The sequence below is a fragment of the Anabrus simplex genome, chromosome 12 (genome assembly GCF_040414725.1).
Source record: "Anabrus simplex isolate iqAnaSimp1 chromosome 12, ASM4041472v1, whole genome shotgun sequence".
Lineage (NCBI taxonomy): Eukaryota > Metazoa > Arthropoda > Insecta > Orthoptera > Tettigoniidae > Anabrus > Anabrus simplex.
Genome location: NC_090276.1, coordinates 95,050,270 through 95,071,855, shown reverse-complemented (window position 1 = coordinate 95,071,855; position 21,586 = coordinate 95,050,270). Strand labels below are relative to the sequence as shown.

Sequence of the window (21,586 nt, the reverse complement as noted above, 5' to 3'; positions counted from 1 at the left end):
GTGTGTGCGTCTGTAGAGCCGGTGTAAAGCGTCACGGTGAGACATCATTTGTTTAATGTCATCGGTCAGCCATGGAGAAGGAGGTCGGGAGACTTTGGCCGTACGCTTAGGTGCATGTTTATCAAGGAGACCAAGTATAAGTGAACTTAAAGTTTCAACTTTCTTATCGATACCGTTTATATTTTTACGTCATCCCAAGGACTATTCAAGGCGTCAACTCTCAGATGATCTAAGTTTATATGTTTAATGTCCCTGAATGTGATGTATCTGGACTTATACTTCGGTACTTTGAGCGAGTAAGATAAGTATATTAAGTCATGTGTCGATATGCTAGGGGTAGGAATTTGTCCATGTGATACTATTTTCTGTGGGTTGTTAGTGACCATTAAGTCAATTAGTGTATGTGAAGATGAGGTATGATTTGTCGGTTTTAGTGGAAGTATTGTCATGTCACACGTCTGGAAAATACTTAAGAGTTGCTTTGTATCTCCAGCCTGTTCCAGTAAATTAGTATTGAAGTCTCCAAATATTAAAATATGTTCATAAGCAGGTGATAGTCTCTGCAGGATGTCTTCAATGTCTGAGAGGTGACCTACCCGTGGTGGCCGATAAACAACTCCTATTAGGGCTTTAACTGTTGTCACAGTTATCTCGGCAAAAATGAACTCAGGTCTCGGGTCAGGACAGTGGGCAGATGTGCATACGATTTTACATTTAATATCATCTCTACAGTACAAGGCTACTCCTCCACCTCTTTTATCTATTCGGTCATGCCTGTAAATATTATAGCCCGTTATGTGTACCATACTACTAGGGATAGTTGCGCGTAACCAACTCTCACTGATACAAGCTACGTGTACATTACTGTTTTCAAGGAGAGCTGTTAGCTCCTCATGGTGAGCAGGTAGGGATTGAGAATTTAAATGAATGCAGTTCAATGAACGTGCGTTGGCCTGAAATACTTTCGCTAATGAGCCTTGGCAGCGGGGTGTCTCCGTTCTCGGATAGGAGAGGTTAGGGGTAGCGGGACAGTCAGGTCCACAGCTGGTAGTGGTTATAACAGTACTCATCACACAAAGCCGAATACCAAGAAGAATACATGCTTCTTACCTGCGTATTTCCTCTGATATCGCGCCGGCTTTTCATGCACTCAATCACATTCACACTCAATAATAAAACACTATAATACAAACTTAAACTAATCCACATTGTCGTTACTTCACACTGTTTCACCCCCTAGCTGCTTGAATAACATTGTTAAGGTCAGCTCGTGTGGTCACTTGAATTTTCTTCCCATCAGAGCTTAGAATAATGATACGTCCATCCTTAGTCCATACAGATTTCTGACCGAAGTGGTCACGCGCGGCGTTTAGTATGTCCTTTCTCGTTGCTGTTAGCGATTCTGTTATCAGCATACCCGATCCCTTCAGCGATTTCTTTGCACGCCAGATACGGTCACGTTCGTGATATCGCGTGAACTTTATTATGATGGGCCTGTTCCCTCCCGTCACTACCTCAGCTGTTGTTCTCCTTGGTTTCCCAATCCTGTGACAGCGATCTAAATTGTCCAACGTCAAGTCTATCCCTAGGTGGGATTTCACAACACCGAACACCTTGTCATAGACGTCCTCGTTCGGAGCTTCTGCCACCCCGTGGAGTAATAAGCAGTTTCTCCTGCTGTACTGCTCTCTTCGTCGATTAGGTCGTCCTGTTTGGAGATCTGGTTGTGCATTTGGGTAAGTTCGGACTTCACCTCCTTGAGCTCCTCGGTGACAGCAGCTCTGAAAGACTGGAACTCAAGGGCGAGTGCGTCTAGGGAAACATCGCCGGGGTTGGTAGCACTGCTGTTGGCGGCGCGCGTTGCTTTCTCGAAGCGAGCTTGGATGTCGTTTAGCTTTTCTTCGAATGAAGAAATCCGCTTGTTCAATGCCTTTAGAGACATTGTGAATGAATGTATGTAGCCACTGAGTGTTATTTAGTTATGAAACTTGACCTAGTACACACGAATTGCAGTTAAACTTGCTGATTTGCTAGGTGGTTTACGGAGCTCTCTCACATGCACTTCTTCACTGCCGCCACTGTTAATTTATTTTACTACTCCGCCAACTCGTCACGATATTATTCAATTGAGTAATCATTAACGTTACCCCAGAAAAGCGACGTGGAGTCACCATACGTATTTTCTTATGATAAGACTGGGTTAGAGAATTTTTATTGTAATGGCAGGACCACTTGCCTACTATCAGTCTCAATCAAGTTCGGGATATTCATTATGATGGTATGCCCACTTGCCTACTGCCAGTCAGAATCGAGTTGGGGATTTTTTCATTACAATGGCAGACATTCACTCTCCACCTCCCTTTTTACATTCTCAGAAAGACAGTCTTTGTGGTATTCCCAACTGAAGTCAACATAGGTCATTGAAATAACGTCAGTAGGAAGGGCGCGATTAAAAGCAATGCTATCATATAAATACACGATCAATGAAAAACCGCACATTTTCTCACTTTTAAGAGACATTACTACACTGTCGATCTACCAGCCGGAAGTTCCAGAGCTGGAATTACCAGGCCACAGGCAGCCTTGAATACTCCCATGCCATTATTCCGTTAAGTGTGCACACTACTCACTCCAATCAGCGCCTCAGAGTGGGGATCCAGTAGCTGGAATACTGTAATGAAACAGCGTGTTACGTACGAGTAGTTATCAGCAAATTTACGAACCAGAGGAATGGCATGTTAAAGAACTCCCCAGCCACTTCCCGCCAATATTCAAGCAGGCTGTTATACTCGGTACGCAACAGTAATCCCATGTATCCGAGATGAGTGGCAACAGAAGACACAAAGCACACCACAACAAACAATGGTCAATGTAATGTTATTGTTGATCAACTTTATGAGCTGTCTATATTATAGGCCTTCACATTGAGCTTTCTTCCGACTCTGTGATATTAGGGCATCTAATGTAAAGTGAGTCTTCCTTTCTTTTGAAGTGTCGGACCCCTTCCTTTTTTTTCTCTCTGATTAGTGCTATATAGTGGATGGTTGCCTAGTTGTACTTCCTCTTAAAACAATAATCACCACCACCACCAATCTTATCGTAGTCGGTACGGTAAAACAGAATAAGACAATTGTGTTATATATGTCCTATGTACTTTTCGATGGGACCACCATTTTAACCATAGTGGATGCCCGCATCCGTAGCGTAACGGTTAGTGCTATTAGCTGCCGGTTCGATTCCCGGTACCGCTAGAAATTTAAGAATGTCAGGAGGGCTCACCTTCATTGGGAGTGTGCTACCTGGGGCTGAGGACACGTAGTGGTTACAGTCGTTCCTTTCTTTCTGACTTGACATACCGTTTTCATTACTGTTTTACCCTTTTTTCTTGGCTCGGCGTTGATATGGACTTAGCAACAAAAATCCAAACTCGTGAATTTCTGTTTGATAGCCGGTACAGTAAAAATGTATAAGACATAAATCATCGGAAATTTAATACTATATAACTTTAATTTTGAAGTATTTATCGATAAGACCACTAATAACATAAATATTTGAGAATTAAATTTTAGGCTTTCCCCCAAATTACCATTTCAGTCAGTGTGAATAAAATTATTTATAGCTCAGATTGTAGCGACTTATTCCCTGACTTTACATACCATTAAATTCTCTTGACGCGCTTTCTCGTGATGCGCGTACAGACAGACAGACAGACAGACAGACAGACAGACAGACAGACAGACAGACAGACAGACAGACAGACAGACAGACAGACAGACAGACAGACAGACACCGAGCTCGATAGCTGCAGTCGCTTAAGTGCGGCCAGTATCCAGTAATCGGGAGATAATGAGTTCGAACCCCACTGTCGGCAGCCCTGAAGATGGTTCTCCGTGGTTTCCCATTTTCACACCAGGCAAATGCTGGGGCTGTACCTTAATTAAGGCCATGGCGGCTTCCTTCCCATTCCTAGGCCTTCCCTATCCCATCGTCGCCATAAAACCTATCTGTGTCGGTGCGACGTGAAGCAAATAGCGAAAAAAAGAAAAAACAGACAGACAGACAGACAGACAGACAGACAGACAGACAGGCAGGCAGACAGACAGACAGACAGACAGACAGACAGACAGACAGACAGACAGACAGACAGACAGAGATTACGGAAAAGTAAAAATATCGTTTCCTTGTTACTGTGGACACGACCGATACAGGAATACCATTCTTTTTTAATTCTGAACAATGCACAGGCAAAACTCTTATTTTGTATACAGTATATAGTTTCTTGGACCAATTTTGATTGGAATTGTTTTAGGATGGTGGTGCGCTAGGATGGCACCGGTCTGTCACCACTTCGTCCAGAATGCATGGAGGAAGGACTTGTGCTCCAACTGTTTCAAGAGTAAGGAGGAACATGGGACGCCGCTGCGCTCGGGCGCCTCCGTCGTACCACAGGTGAGTGCCTTACAAGTTGACAACGAGGGTCACCCTTTGTCGTTCAACGAGTCTACTTGCACTGTCCTGTTCGCAGGGGATCCTGAGGGACTCGCACCAGCCTGCACGTCGATCCAAAGGGGTGGCGGTTCGCTTCCCAGCGGAAGAGTCGCTCGTGATCGGGTTCGGTGGCGAAGAATGCTTTTCGTCGGACGAAGGGGAAGAAAATTCCGAGCCGGCGGGTGATTCCCCGGCCGTGTCTGATGACGAGGAAGACCGTGCATTGCAGAGGCTGACGCAGTCTAACACGGACCTCAACACATCCCGTCCCTACTCCGCTCTACTATTGGGCCAACCGCGCCGCGAAACTCTTCTCGTGACTGTGAAGCCCTTCGGCGACACCGACAAGGACACAGCGAGTAGGATACCCGTCATCAAATCCAGAGCAGTAACCAGAACATCGGCGTTCAGTAGTCGGGCAGACCTGGTGGAAAAACTGACCGTGGTAAGCGAGGTGCAGGCAGCGAGCGGGCCCAATAATGGAGACGAAGAAAGCGATGAGGGTCTAAGGGTGGATTCTGTCAGTAATGGAGAGCTTGAGGAGGTAAATGTAGAAGTTGCCAGCACTGGAGAGGTTCCGAGGGTAAATGCTGTCCTCAACAAGCTCGGCACTGAAGAGGTTCCTCGGGTAAATTCTGTCCTCTACAAGCCTAGCAATGAGGAGGTTCCGAGTGTAAATTCTGTCCTCCACAAACTCGATAGTGAAGAGATTCCGAGGGTAAATTCTGTCCTCCACAAGCTCGGTACTGAAGAGGTTCCGAGGGTAAATTCTGTCCTCCACAAGCCTAGCAATGAGGAGATTCCGAGGGTAAATTCTGTCCTCCACAAACTCGGCACTGAAGAGGTTCCGAGGGTAAATTCTGTCCTCCACAAGCTCGGCACTGAAGAGGTTCCAAGGGCAAATTCTGTTCTCCACAAGGTTAGCAGTGAAGAGGTTCCAAAGGTAAATTCTGTCCTCCACAAGCTTAACAGGGAGGAGGTTCCGAGAGCAACATCCGTCGTCCAAAAACTCAGCAATGAGGAGGTTCTCGTGGCAAGTTCTGTCATCCGCAAGCCCAGTAATGAAGAGGTTCTCCAGAAGCTCAGCGACGAAGAGGTTACGAGGACGAGTTCTGACGTCCATAAGTTCAGCAATGAAGAGGCAAGTTCACAGCTACTTTGCGAGACGCACAACTCGGAGGTGGTGTACTTCAGAGAGAGTGAAGATAGCAAAGTCAATTCTCACAAAATGCAGATCAAATTTGGAGGGGGATGTGGAGTGTACAAGAAGGTGGAGGAGCCCATCTGCACTTTGTCAGTGCGCAAGCTCGATAGTCGCGAACTGGCTGGCGAGCCGGATGGACGGGCCGACTCTGACGATCCGCCGGAGCTGCCTCGCAGTCCTCCACCCGCTGTCGAACCCAGACCGTCGTTCCTCCATGGCCTCGTACAAAGGAAGATTCCACCTGTCATGGAAAAGCCCAAGGTTCCTGAAAAGCCGAGCAAGGTGTTGCAGAGCAGGAAGACCCAGCCAGTAACTGTGGTAAGTAGATCCTTACACTACCCGCCGGCAGCACTAGGTTGCGCGGACCTGCTTATTTTCAGAGGGTTCCAGTAGTTCACCAAATCTGCTCTATGTTTACAGTAAAATATGATTTTTTTTTTACAATTGACTTTACGTCGCGCTGACACAGATAGGTCTTCTGGCGACGATGGGATAGGGAAAGGCTAGGAGTGGGAAGAAAGCGGACGTGGCTTTAATTAATGTGCCGTCTGGGGTGAAAATGGGAAACCACAGAAAACCGTCTTCAGGGCTACCGACTGTGGGGTTCGAATCCACTATCTCCACAATGCAAGCTCAGAGCTGCGTGCCCCTAAGCGCACGGCCAACTTGCTCGATAGCGAAATATGAAGTGAGGAATTGATGGGATTGTTCCTTAATGACAAGAACGATGTTTTTATTTCTTGAATCTTGTCACAAGCGGAATTTAGAAACAAAAGAATGGTCAACTTCATACCCTCAATCTGTTTTGAATTGGGATAAAATAATGTCCAAGCAGCCATTAAAGTAGTTATTAATTAGTAGTGTGCCTGGCGTGGAGACACTTGCTCCTGGAACTTAGACACGCGGTATAGATACTAGAGTTGTGCTGATGGGTTGTATGTGGCTCAGACTGGCGCCGAAGTTAGTGGGACCATGTTGGTTCAAGTGGTTCAGCATTTCAGTTAGCGTTAAAGTCTTACAATAATAAAAATAAGTGATTCTTTGACATATACGATAACTAGGTCAGATAGAAAGAGAATAGAAATTTTTGAAATGTGGTGTTACAGAAGAATGCTGAAAGTGAGATGGATAGATCGAATCACGATTGAAGAGATACTGAATCGAATTGATGAGAGGAGATCGATTTGGCTAAATTTGACGAGAAGAAGAGATAGAATGATAGGACACATCTTAAGACACCCAGGACTTGTTCAGTTGGTTTTTGAAGGAAGTGTAGGTGGTAAGAACGGTAGGAAAGACCAAGATATGAATATGACAAGCAGATTAGAGCAGATGTAGGATGCAATAATTACGTCGAAATGAAAAGGTTAGCACAGGATAGGGTGGCATGGACAGCTGCACCAAACCAGTCTATGGACTGATGACTCAAACAACATTCTTTTCTGCCCTCTTCATTTCTAGCATTCTTGTATTTTCGTCGTTCATCAATCAGGTCTAGTATCTCCTGAGTTATCCACTGATTCTTAGCTGAACTTTTCTTCCTTCCTAACATTTCTTCACCTGCCCTACTGACTTCATTTTTCATGACTCTCCACTCTTCCTCTATTGTGTTTCCTTCAGCCTTTTCATTTAGTCCTTGTGCAACAAGTTCCTTGAAACAATCCCTCACACTCTTTTCTTTCAACTTGTCTAGATCCCATCTCCTTGCATTCCTTCCTTTCTTCAATTTCTCCAGCTTCAAATGGCATTTCATGACCAAAAAGTTGTGGTCAGAGTCCACGTCTGCTCCTGGGAAAGTTTTGCAATCCAACACCTGGTTTCTGAATCTTTGCCGAATCATAATGAAGTCTATTTGATACCTTCCAGTGTCTCCAGGTCTCGTCCACGTATACAACCGTCGTTTGTGGTGTTTGAACCAAGTATTGGCAAGGACTAAATTATGATCAGTGCAGAATTCAACCAGCCGAGCTCCTCTTTCGTTCCTTTGTCCCAATGCGAATTCTCCTAGTGTATTACCTTCTCTTCCTTGGCCTACCACTGCATTCCAGTCTCCCCTCACAATTAGATTCTCGTCACCTTTCACATATTGTATTAAATATTCTATCTCTTCATATATTCTTTCCACTTCCTCATCATCCGCTGAGCTAGTAGGCATATAGACCTGCACTATTGTGGTGGGCATTGGTTTGTTGTCTATCTTGACGACGATAATTCTTTCACTATGCTGGTCGTAGTAGCTTACCCGCTGCCCTGTTTTCTCCTGCATTTCCCCTGTTTGATTTTGAGTTGATAAGTCGGTAGTCGCCTGACCAAAAATCCTGTTCTTCCTGCCAACGTACTTCACCTATACCAGGTACATCCAACTTTAGTCTATCCATCTCCCTTTTCAGATTCTCTAATCTACCACAACGATTCAAACTTCTAACATTCCACGCCCCGACTCGCATAATGTCAGTATGTATCCATCTTCCGGAGATCCGAATGGGGGACTAGTTTACCTCCGGAGTATTTTACCCGGGAGGAAGCCATCATCAGTACATCATTCATACAGAGAGAGCTTCATGTCCTCGGGAGTTAGTTACGGCTGTAGTTTACGGTTGCTTTCAGCCGTGTAGCAGTATCTACACAGCTAAGCCATGTTGAGTATTATTACAAGGCCGTATCAGTCAATCATCTAGACTGCCGCCCTTGCAATTTCCGAAAGGCTGCTATCCCCCTTTCGATGAACCATTCCTTAGTCTGGTCTCTCAACATATACCCATCCGATATGGTTGCACCTGCGACTCGGCTATCTGCTTCATTTGGACACGCAAGCCTCCCCACCGCGGCAAGGTCACATGGGTCGCAGGGGTATGAAATTAAATTTGGCGGGAAACTGTAATCAAGGTTCATGCTATGATTTAGAACGAGTGGGAGTCCTCTTCTTCCAGTTTCCTCTTTGCAGGTCTTCCATGTCCCTTTGCCCTTTGTTGTAATGCCCTTGCGTGCTTTTCAGCCCGTCGTAACCTTTCATTGCATTGCTTTGCACACACTGTATGACTGCCTACACTACCAACAATTCTTTGATCACTTCACACTTGGCAATGCATCCCTCATTAAATCCAAGCACTGCATCATAGACCCCAAAATGTAGGGTATTTATCTGTACAAAGGTTGTCTGGGGGAGCCTCTCCCAAATTACATTGTTGCCACTTTCATTTGGGTTTTGCCGTGAAGACACTTTTTCAGTAGTTTTCTGTCCGAAAGGTCTCTGAAAATTTTCACGTCAAATATTTCGTTGATATTTCCTTCAGATTCATCAATATATTGTTTATATTTAACTTGTGATGAAATACCATTAGATCTCGATACATCTCTTCCTCTCACTGCGGCGAGTCACTGTTGAGGTTAGATGGTGTTTTCAGTGAAGATTTCCTCTTTCCTACGTGTTTTCTTTTCTCGAAAACTTTCAATGATCTCTTTGGCATGATTATTGCGAGTAAAGCAACACAAACCAACTTGAAACACAATTACTAGACACACACATACATGTTTCCACGGAAACAAACGAGCAGTGAGCAGCCTTGATTATTGCAGTTCTGGCGCGCCCGCTCGAATGTCACCTGTCATTGTTATTCGTGATTTAGTAACATTGGGAATGAGCTATAGACAAAATTGAGATACCAATAGAAAGCTAAGACTTCACAGATTATTATAACACAAAAAACGAATTTCGTAAAATTTTAAAGATTTTTGCATTCCGGCTCCTCTTAATGTATTTTTCCTCTCGCGCACTTATACTCATGTCCGAGTGAAAAACATTTTTCTGATTTTTTCATTGAAAGCTTACAAAATAGGATACCATTGTTCTATGCATATATGTACATATACAGCATAACTAGCTCATGTACGCGTGATTCGCCACGGATTTTACACTGTATGCGGAATTGTAGGCAGAATACTGTACACATTGTAAGGTGTTATTAGATTGCATTGCTCTTAGCGTTACCCGAGAAACAGCACTGGCAGATCGCCATTCGTCGTTTCTCATATAAAGTTCAGGTTTGGAAGTTTACATTATAATGACAGGCCACATGTCCTACAGTCACAGTCGAGTTTGGGACGTTGGATTATAATCGCAGGACCCCTTTCCTACTTCCAGTCACACTCAGTCACATTCAAGTTGGGAGTTTTCATCGTAATGGCAGGCCATTTATCCTACTGCCAGTTACAATCGAGTTGGGAAGAATTTATTATAATGGCAGACCCTCTTTTCTACTGCCATTGACAATACAGGTCGGTGTGTTAATTACAGTCATATTCGAGCTGGGAAGATTTCATAAAAGTCATTTCCCCTTGCCTACTGCCAGTCACAGTCGAGTTGGGGGTTCTAATTATAATAACAGTCTCCTTTGCCTACTGCCAGTCAGAATCGAGTTGGGATGTTCTCATTCTAATGGTAGTCTCCTTTGCCTATGGCCAGTCGCAATCGAGTTGGGGTGTTCTTATTATAATGGCAGTCGCCTTTGCCTGCTGCCGGTCATAATCGAGTTGGGATGTTCTCATTATAATGGCAGTCGCCTTTGCGTACGGAGAGTCACAATCGAGTTGGAGTGTTCTCATCATAATGATAGTCGCATTTGCCTACTGACAGTCGCAATCGAGTTGGGGTGTTCTCATTATAATGGAGCCTCCTTTGCCTACTACCAGTTACAACTGAATTTTACTACTGTTCAGATTATGTTGTCCAAGGTTGTTGTTGAAGACAGGTTGTTTTATAAAACATCTTTCCACACTACATTTTTCATGTGGCTGCAGGATCACAAGGCTGCCAGGACACGTGAACAAGCTACGTACAACTGGCCGTGGGAAAAACAATAATTCCTCAAATTCACACGAGCAACTTTTAAAGCGTAGTTCATTGTCACTGCGAAGCATAGTTTAACTGGAAATTGCAGTCGTTTGAATATGAAGTGGCAGCTGCGCTCTCGGGGCATTCGGGAGCCCATTCTCACACCAGGCTGTACTTTAAGATCACGGCCGCTTCCTTCCCACTCTTAACCCTTTCCTGTTCCATCGTCCTCGTAAGTCCTAACTGTGTCGGTGCGACGTTAAGCAAATTTGAAAACCGAATATTGTTAAACCAAATTGAAATAATAAGCGAGTTAAATCAACCTTTTCAATACAAATGAAAGACTGTTTATTAAATAAACATTTAATGGGACTAGTTTCGACCTATTTAAAGCTCATCTTCAGCCATATCGCGTGTAGAACAACGTATTTGAAACACAGTGGTTTTAAAGATGGTCTTAAAACATAAAGTTTGACACTATGAAAATAATTGTTTTTATAATTTTCTTAAAACACTTCACTTAGCTGTGGGAATATATGAGAAGAAGTCTTTTAGTATTCTTCGTAGTATTCAAGAACGTAGATACAAGTTGATGAGGTATGGAATTGAGCATTTGTGCATAATATTGCAGTAGAGAAGAAGTCTTTTGATATTCTTCGTATCACTTCGAAGTGTAGATACACTTTTACACTTTAGATCATTTATAATCTTGACGAGATGTAGAATTGAGCATATATGCAAAGTAATGTCCTACTGGTAATTAAAATATGAGTTGAACAAATGTATTCTTGCAGTGGACATTACTTTGCATATATGCTCAATTCTACATCTCGTCAAGATTATAAATGATCTAAAGTGTCCAGCATTTTTGGCTCGGTGATGTTAGTCAGTCAGAACGGGACTTGCGGGTAGAAATGTAGTATAGACTATTTGTGCAACATTTTAAACTCCAGATGTAAAACAGAAACAGTCCTTGGACTCAGGTGGGACTAGTAACATGCTTGCGTAGCAAAGAAAGCATTTTTTTCAATTTGCTTTACGTGGGAAGGAAGCGACCGTAGCCTTAATTAATCTTATGTCGACCTCGAATGGCTACGTCTTGAAGACAGACGCAAGCTGTATACGCTGACTTCATTGCATCCAATCCTTACATTACAATCCCCAACATACCTGTATGAACGATTTCGTAGCCTTCTTGAACACTATGATAAAAAGAAATGAGAGCGCTGTGCTCGACATTGCTCGCTATTCCTGAGCATAAATACTCAACCTACAACAATTCCTTCACTGTCGTGGCCAGCCATGAATGGAACTTCCTTCCGCACGAGGTCAGACGGATATCAGACCACGGGAGATTTTAAAGTAGGTGCTGAAAATATCTCCATGAAACGAGCTCGTAGTGTAACATTATTCTTCTTCTTAACTTCTCCTCATTCTTCTTCTTCTTATTATTATTATTATATCATTCATCACTAATGTTAGAGAGTACTCAGCTTTGGTTTCCTGCATAGTTATCCTTATCCCGATCCCCATTTTGTAATGTTTTTCACCCACAGTAAACACACGAAAACTGTAACATTCGTCAGTGTGATATGTTTCTGGAATTGGACAAATTAATTGTAAATATTAGTAGGTTTATCTATATTATTCTTATTCTTATTATTGTAATTCGTTGTGTGTTAATTTCTTCGTAGGAATTACATAATTGTACTTAGGAAGCAAAACGTTAATTTATATTGTGTAATATAATAGATATTTTTGTGTACAGTAGGATAGCATAGTAATTTGTTTCAGTCTCTTTTTTTCATTTATTCAGTAATCTAATATTTTTATTTTATGTCATTTATTTATTTCACTGGTTAAGTGCAAGACAGGGACACGTGTCCCTAACTTTGCCAGTTGAATTAAACCATATCTATCTGTCTATCATCTATCTTCAAGGCTGCCAACAGTGGGGTTCGAATCCACTATCTTTCGAATGCAATGCAAGCTGACAGCTACATGAGCCAGCATTGAGATAAGGTGAATGGATTGACCTGACTGTCTTTAGAACAAAGTAAATGTGTGTCTATTATTAAAAGAAAAAAAGCAGACAGGTTACCTTCCTCCTCTCTGACAGATGCTGTTATTTTCTTGGAATGTACATAGCCTCGGCGTGACCGTTCTAATATGACCACTCCTAGAAGAGATTATAGGCGCAGTGGGGGGTAACTTCGACCGTCTGCTCTAGTCGGTATGAACATTTGGCAGGAGGAGGGGGTTCGGAATAATCCGGAAACATAATTAACCTTACACTTTGAAAGTGTTTCAAAGTGCTCCTAGACACCAGAAAATAAACCAATTAATTAGTAGATAAATATTGTGACATACCATATATGCCCCATAATCAATTTATTCAATATTGCGCAACGCTGTGCATTCATCAGATTGGAAAGTTTTGTATGAGTGGCGGTTTGCCAACGGACTTCATTCTGGACCACGCTGAGATAGAGGGGAGGCAGTGGCAAGCCCTCAAACTGCGGGTATTTTAAAGATTTGAACAAGTCTGCAAGGTGTGTCGCAGCATCGCCTGTTGCTAAGCGTTTGAAATAGACCTATCACAAGTGTGTAGGCGTGGTCTACCGCGGCAGTGATCTCCAAGACAAGCGAGCCCGCGATACCAACTTCATAAATCGCAGAGTTGACCCTACCATCAACCGACGGGTGAAATCAGTCATTAAGTCTATGCTTCACGGTTTTTATATGTCCACTGAGTTTTGGGTGAATTTAGATATACTTCTGTGTTGAAATTCCTGATACTTATCATTGCAGTTTTGAATTGGCCTTTTCAAACGGCTGTGCGCTTTGTTTTCAAGTGGCGGTTGAACCGTCAAGCCTTAGTCTCCTAGGAAACCCTCTGGTTTGAATAAGACAACCGAAGCTATAAAACAGCCCGGAGCGGGGGAAGCGCTCTCATTCGTTCGTCTCTCAATCGTTGCTCAATCGTGAGGCCGCGTTCACGCCAGTTGTGACGACGGTAATCTTGGTCATAAGTATCTTCAGCGAGAACATTGCAATTTGTCTGAGACTGTGTGAGATGAACAGTACCGCACCATCCCGGTGCAGTTTAAGTTTACAATTCACGGGGACGAAAAGTTCGAACTTTATGGCACTTACTTCTGCCTGCATTTGAAAGACGGTGTTGCCAAGTGCGGTAGGCACAGCCTTGTTGGCATCTGTAAGACGGTACGCGTCGTTTCATGCATACATTTAACTTTGCTGACTGTACGTATGCATAAACTGTTACCGGGTCGCAAACCGTGGACGCGTATGTTGCGAGTGCGTCCCGAACGACCGCTGATGTCGCATATAGACGGTTACGGTATTTTACCCCCCGAACTGTAATATAAAACAAAATCTTCTATCTTAGTGATTTAATATAGTGTGTTTTGTATCTGAAGAACGTGTGTAAATAGAAGTAACGAGATACTAACGGTATCTATATTATACGAGTGCTAATTACGATCATCAAGATGGCAACTTCCAGATGTAATCCATTGTATTGTGTCAACCTCCTGTGTGCTGAGATAGAGGGGTAAAACCTACAGGCTCAGCAGTCATGTGACTGGTGTGAAAGCAGGATCAACAAAGATAAGTAATATGTCTTGAATTCTATTGCATGTTCTTAAATAGAAGGAGTCAGCTTAGTTTCATCCAGTGTCAATATAATTGTAACATTAAGTGTCAGGCCTGTGAAGCTGAGTTTGCTATTTCTCATTTTATTTAAATGTAAATCCAGGGGTGAATGCTTAGCCCTTTGTTTTGTTGTGTTTGAGCCAATTATGCGAAGAGGGATATGGATAGGTTTAGTTAGGAGCGTGTTTCGTTGCTTTATTTACAGAGTATTCCGTAATGTATGTTTAGTATGTAATTCTGGCGTTAGTTTCATCATGGTTGAGGCTGTACGCAGTAAATTTCGTGAGGGCGAAGATTTGCAAATCAAGAGTAGGTTATTCGATTCATATACGTAGCGAGTCTTTAGGAATTTCCGGGCATCGGCGGAAGGGAAGCCAGCGTTGTAAACGAGGGTCTTCAGTTTAAGCAGAAAGGCCAGTGACCCGGTAGGAGAGCTAGATACCGCCTAAAGTGCAACGAGAGCGTTGAAACAGGAGTAGAAGCCTGTGAAAATGTTATTTCAAGGGGAACAATTGAGTTACGGTTGCATTTTGGGAAACGGGTTAGAATACGCCCGGTAATGGGGAGTTGAGGACGAGAATCGAACTCCTGAGCTGCGAGTTTATGGTGGCCCGAGTGACGTCTTGTTTAATAGAGGATTGCGCGCCTGTTAGAATGAGATATAGAGGCCTTGTTTTCTGTTGAGAAAAAGAAAGAAAGATGTAATATTTTGAGTGCAGTAACAGCTGATTTAGTTAAATGTGAAGTTTCCCTTGGGACACGAAAGACAGAATGGGATATCGGTCTCTGCTGGAAGCAAGGGGCTTGCCCTTGAGAGAGCTCTCGCATGAATACCTCGCCCCCGCTTACAGGGTAAATCTGTTGCAGGTAGAATTTTTGACGTTTCAGCGGACCAGCCGACAATGAGGAGCGCGCCCTGCCAGCTGTTCCTTGGTGGGCGTAACCTACTGGCACAGTTCTTTAAATGCGCCACACAGCTGAGAGATCTCCCTCACGAAGAAGTGCTTATTTTCTGATATATATGTTTTATTTTTCAGACGCCCGAATTTTCTGTTGTTGATGTGTTTATCCTTGTGTATTGTGATTGTGTTACTTTTGTGTTATTGTCCACGTCACGCCAGCGTTGATAAAGATTTTTGCATTTTAATTAGCCCGATTTTAAGGGAAGCCAGTTTCCATGCTGACTCACTTGTGACAGTTCGGACTGTCGGTAGCTTTAGTGTACTTTAAGATTAGGGAAAGCTGGATTGAATGTGATGTGTTTTTATGATTTATGTATGTATATTATGGATTGAAACTAGCTTGATGTTCTTTTATCGAGGAACATGTTATGTGAGTTATGCGCGAACGCAACCCCGTTGGGGTAATCGGCATATTATTTCGTCCGCGTCGATACAATGCAAGGTGTAGGTCTTATTCTAAGATTTCATTTGAATTCATTTGTATTTAGATTGTTAATTGATTTTGATGAGTATTTGAGCACAATTATGTATTTTTTTCTCCTTAGTTTGTTCTGATGTGCTCGGCACATATTCTGTATGTTTACGGACATTGGAGTCCAGATATCTCATTTAATTTCAATTTGCATATTTAGTCTGAATCGATATCATGTGTTTTGGATCAATAAATCCATCTTACCCCCTATATTGCTTCTTATTCACAACAAACAAACTGTCTGCCATTCACATTTACCTATGGTATTTACTTCTTAGGAAGTTAGCTTAGTTTCCGCCCATTTTGACGCTTAGCTCTCCGACTTACCCGGCATATTTAATTTCGACGGATGGGAACGGTTTAATATGTTTTATTTGCAAATCGATTACTGGATGGTGAAGAACGCAAATCGCTCCTCAACATTTGAGCGCTTTCCTGAGGAACTTATCAGGTATTGTCTCCGTACGCACGGTGTTGTGTCCCAGATATATGTCCGTTGGGTTCAGCTCCTCGACCACAACTCCATAAGCTTTGTCCTCTGTGCAGCTGGCGTCAGAGTACCATTTGATATTCGAGTGGGTGTTTACCACTCCTGTGTATGGACACAGTAACCGCGGACCTGGATGGACCCTTTTCTATGCTGGTTAGCGACTCACGAAAGAGTTGGTCACTCAGTTTAAAACAAGGCTGGATTTCGACTAAACCTCACAAAAAGAGAGTACCTGGAATGCGGCACCTTGACGAATGGGACAATATTGGTCGACAACATTCCACTACCAAAAACTGGTTCGAAGCAAACCAAGAAGCATCAGGCCAGCGCACCAGAAGGCTGTCAGATGGTGAATTTAACCGATTTTCAAAACGCTCGTACCTCCTCCTCTTGCAATACCGCTCGAGGCAGGACGACTGCAGTGACCACTCTACATGTTCAACAGCTGCAGTCCTCGTCAACGATGACCAGTACTGTAAGGAAACACGCAAAGGGCGCCGACGGCGAGCCTCGAATCCACCTTCTCCCGAAAGCAGGAGCATGTGAGATTATCGAAACTGACAATCGCGTTTCTTTGGTTCACATTCCATATAAAATGATTTGTTTCCATTAAGATATTTTATTCCTTATGCTTGAGACTCTAAACGGCTCCCCTAGTGTCCAAAAGTTAAACATAATCACTAAACTAGGCCATACCGCCTGATAGGAATGTCAGACGGATTGCTGAATAAACCGAAGCGGAATCACACACCATATGTCACAAAACTTGTCCAAAAGCAGTGTCAGAAAGGTTCTGATAACTAAGGTACACCTTTGACAACAACTAACAAAACTTGGCAATGTCTTCCACAACAAAATACGCTGTTAACAGGATGTATGGTTACCCCTAACGGCCAGTTGCGCATTATGTTGTCACGTTCACCACGAGACTACACTCCGCACACTATAACAGAGCAAACACGACTGAGGGAATATGGGGCGCAGGCACTGGCTGTGTTTACCTTGCGGTTACGCCGCTAGTCAAAGCAAAGAACACTCCTTTCCTATACAGAGCGAACACGTAAGTTTGGTAGGTGCATTTTTCGTGCGATTTGCGGTCTATTTCCTGTTGCCCTGCTTACTCGTAACTTATGCTTAACTATTGGACACTAGTGTCGTATAGAATATAGATTAAAATTAAAATATGTATATTTTCTGTAAACACTAAGCTTTAAAGGTGCTGTCAAAAACTGTTAAAACATTCTAAAATAATCCGAAACATTTTCGTAGGTTTTCATATCCCAAGGAAATTCTTATGTAACGACGCCATTTGAACCCTGTTTTGGAGGGTAGAATATTCGGCCGCCTGGAAGCAGGCCAGACACAGACCGAAGTCACCGTATCCTTGAATGTGCCACAAAGTGTCATTTTCAGGCTTTGGAGACGATTTAGAGACACAGGAGATGTTAGTCGTAGGCCAGTACCAGGTCGACCAAGGGTAACCACCCCACAGCAGGACCGATACCTGGTCTTAAACGCCCGACGAAATCGGAGTGCACCTGCAAGACAATTGTCGACGGAGAATGCAGCCGTCTCAGGGGTTGCCGTTTCGCGGCAAACTATGCACTGGAGGCTCAGAACAGCACGGCTGTTTGCCCGACGTCCAGCGGTGTGCGTCCAGCACAGAGACAGGCCCGTTTACTGTGGAGCCGTCAACATCGAAACTGGACCATGAATAAATGGAGGCATGTGCTCTTCACAGATGAATCCCGCTTCAGTTTGCAGAACGATTCCCGTCGCACATAAATCTGGAGAGAACCGGGTAGGCGATACAACCACAGGAATATCGTGGAAGGGGGCCAGTATGATGGTGGTGGTGTCATGGTGTGGGGCGGCATCATGTTGAATGGCCGTACGGACCTACACATCTTCATGGGTGGTCCGAGCCACACTGTTAACCCTCGGAGATACGGGGGTGAGGTACTGAGACCACACGTTCGACCCTTCAGAGATGCGGTTGGTCTAGACTTCCTCTTAATGGACAATAATGCCTGACCGCATCGCGCTGCTCTGGTGGATGAATTTCTGGCTGGGGAAGACATTCATCGCATGGACTGGCCAGCGAGGTCTGCGGATCTGAATCCTATAGAACATGCCTGGGATGCATTTGGGAGGCGAATTGCATCCCTTCAGCCTCCACCAAGACCTTCGCATTGCCCTTTCGGAGGAATGGGATCGACTGCTAAAAGAGCTCTTGGACCATCTGATAGACAGCATGCCACGTCGCTGCGAACCAGTTTAACATGCCATCGTCGGTCAGGCTATTTGTTCAAGTTAACTTTTAATTTATGTTTGTTTATGCTTGTGCAAAACACAGAACAAGGAGTAGGAAATAACATTGACACCGTTGTCGTATTAACGCAGGCAATTTGCTACCATTTTCTGAGCTGCAAGAAATACAACCCGGGACACTTTGAACCACGTTAACCATACAGTGCTGATATTATGCTGTTGATTTATAATGAACCGGGAACAAGCCATTTCATTCTGTAACGCCACAATGTGCGGTGCAAATTGTACATTAATTACAATTCACAGCGTTTTCTTGTATCTTATCATATTACCTTGAACACTGATGTTCTCTTTGATATTTTAAATTCTCTAAGTTCTTCGTTTTTTCAACGACCATTTTCTGCGGGGTTGGGTGGGTGGGTGGGTGGGGGGGTGAAATCTCCTCCATTTCGGGCTGTATTTCCATCTAGTTGATCATTGCGGCCCAAGGTTGTTCCATTTTACCGTCCCGTGCTGTGTTCGCCATGGCAGCACGATCTTGTAATTCCGACAAACTCTGGTGGCCTTTGCAGGGGTTCAAAGCCGGTGACTGCATGTAACATTTGTGCTGAATCAAGTGGAGGTCGGAAAGGCTTTCAACGGGATCTCCGGATCTCCGTGAAGGCCTAGCGATGTTCCATTTAGCTTCTCGGAGATGCATGACCCGCACGCACGTTCTTCTTCCTCGATGTTAGTTGAGACTTCCTCACCCGTCCGTCATCAGATCGCGGGTTCAAAACCAGATAGACGATTTCTCTTCTTCATCTTATAATTCCAAGCACTCTTGCCATATTATATGGGGTCTGCCTTCTTTCATTTCGCCCAGTCTTCAGAGTACGCAAGACCCGCGGCTCTCACGCCGCTTTTCCGTCGGCGTCGAGCCCGTTTTCCATCTGGTCTAACTTCTTAGTTCTTAGTGTGGTCTACTCACCAGACTCCCAGTGTCCATCTAAGCATGCGCATCTCCACTACGTGTTTCTTTGTCGCCGGCGAACATTCCACTCCACGGAGTACCACTGGGTGAACGACTGTGCGATAAATCATCGAACTGAGACAAAGGGGATATTTGCTGCCACAAACGACAACGCGGCACTTCAATCAGGCGGCTTCAACTCGAGCTCGAGTCTCTACAAGTGTGTCAGCGTCGTCAGCTGTCATGCGGGAGCCAAGATCACCGAACGCAGGTGTAATCGATAACAGATATTGATTTTTATCGACTGCCTTAGAGATCGCGGAACTGAATACACGTACTTTCGATATACAGTGCGTACCGCTTTGTGTGCATTTGTGTGGAGAATATACAGCGCTATCAAGCAAATGAGAAGGAAACTACGATAGTAAAATTCTCAGAAGCATTTAAACGTTTATTGGAGAGCTCTTCCGGTGCCATTTCGCATTTTTCGCACCAAGTGGTGTATATTTCGTGATTATTTGCGCAATTCGCGCAATAAATCAAATTTCGCGAGTTCATTTTGTTAAAATACGGTATATTTAGTACCTGGGAAGTCATATATAGACAAGAAAGAAGATATATAAAAAAATTGCGTATCGTTATTGCCAAAAAATACGGCCTCTAATCTTAAAGCAACCAGAATCATTGCTTTTAGCGAAATGGCTTTATTTAGCGCAGTTGACGTTTTAAATGTATCCTTCTTTGATACTAGACAATCCTTGCTGTTCGCTTATGAATTATAAATCCATCAAAATACTCCATTACATCCGACTTTCCAAGATTGTAGACTTTTGTTGGAATGCAGCTTCTTAACCTCGCTTGAGCATCAAAATTATTTCCTCTTTAACCAAAGCAATAAATTCTTCCATTTTTCTAATGCTAATACTACGTTCTAATTTTAGTACGTTTTCTATTAAAGTGCTGCAGTACTGTTAGTCAAAACTAACCCTTCTACTACGAAAATCACAGATACGTTAATAAAATGTCAAGAAGGTTGAATATAAACACCAGTTTAAACCTATTATATAGAAGGTTTAACTTTGAACCAAGTTTAAACTTGAAACAAAGTTTAAACCAATATGAGGGAAATGAATATTAAACTCAGACTTAAAGCAGATTAAAATAAACCTGGTTTAAACTCATTTTTGTGTGTGTCTCTTGCACCAGCTGTGAACGTTCTGGAACAGCCTGGAAGAGAACACTGGAATGTCGGCATGGGGGCTGTGAACAGAGTTCCACTCGAGTTTGTGGTCTGCGAGACTGTCGAGCGCCAACGAGTGTGACTGAGGAAGAGTGTATTGGAGTGACCGCAATCTGCATGAATTAGTGTAAATAAACAGTGAGAGCGTGAATTGTGTCACGAGTGTTAGTTAGTACGCTACCACGCTACCACATCATACATCACTGTACTAAACCCTGTCCACTCCCTAATTCGCACTCGTGGCGACATGTCCGACTCCTTGGCTAAATGGTCAGCGTTGAGGCCTTCGGTTCAGAGAGCCCTGGGTTCGATTCTCGGCTGGGTCGGGTATTTGTTCGTGTCTGATTTATTCTCCTGGCTCCGGGACTGGGTGTTTTTATCCCATATTCAGAAAACGCACCCCACTACCACCACCACAGAAATAGGCGACATAGGGTTGGCGTCAGGAAGGGCACCGGCCGTAATAAAGGGCCACAAATCCACACGTGCGACACAGTTTGTACCCGCCACCATACAAGAGTAGAAAAAGCGTAGTAATATTCCGAGAAGAATATCGACGCTGCCGGTAAGGTTCTGTCATCTAAGGTGCAATATTGTGTGAATATTCTCAAGGCATTCTCGCTCTTCATAATGCATGTGCTGCGGGTCAGCATATCTCCAAAAATATTATCACATAGGAGGTTTTGTCCAGGCAACGTCGGTACACTGTTGGAGACTTGCACAGGAAGGTCATGCTAAAAATGTTCTGCTCTTAACAGCCGAGCAGGGGAGGTTTGTGAGGAGGATACATTAAACGGTGAACTTGAGTTCCTGACCAGAACATTCCTGAGCAATGGCTATTGACGAAGTACTACAGGCTAAGCCAATAGACAGATTGTCACGTGATTCTTGTCCTTTGAGTCGGGCCTTCTTGCCATACGTACAATCTGTCACGGATAGAATTGACAAGGCGCACTATCAAGACCATCTGTAAGCCTAATATGAGATCTGTTAAAGATCCT

General features: G+C 43.7%; 1 protein-coding gene across 3 annotated transcripts in view; it reads left to right on the top strand.

Annotated features, from left to right (window-relative positions):
* LOC136884320 (uncharacterized) overlaps positions 1 to 21,586 on the top strand; it is a 207,579-nt gene that overhangs the window by 112,863 nt on the left and 73,130 nt on the right. For all 3 annotated transcript variants that reach the window (XM_068229910.1, XM_068229909.1, XM_068229907.1), the window contains exons 2-3: positions 4,310 to 4,449; positions 4,526 to 6,010. In XM_068229910.1, the coding sequence (XP_068086011.1) occupies positions 4,327 to 4,449; positions 4,526 to 6,010 (1,608 nt within the window). In that variant the 5' untranslated portion in view covers positions 4,310 to 4,326. The remainder of the gene's footprint in view (positions 1 to 4,309; positions 4,450 to 4,525; positions 6,011 to 21,586) is intronic.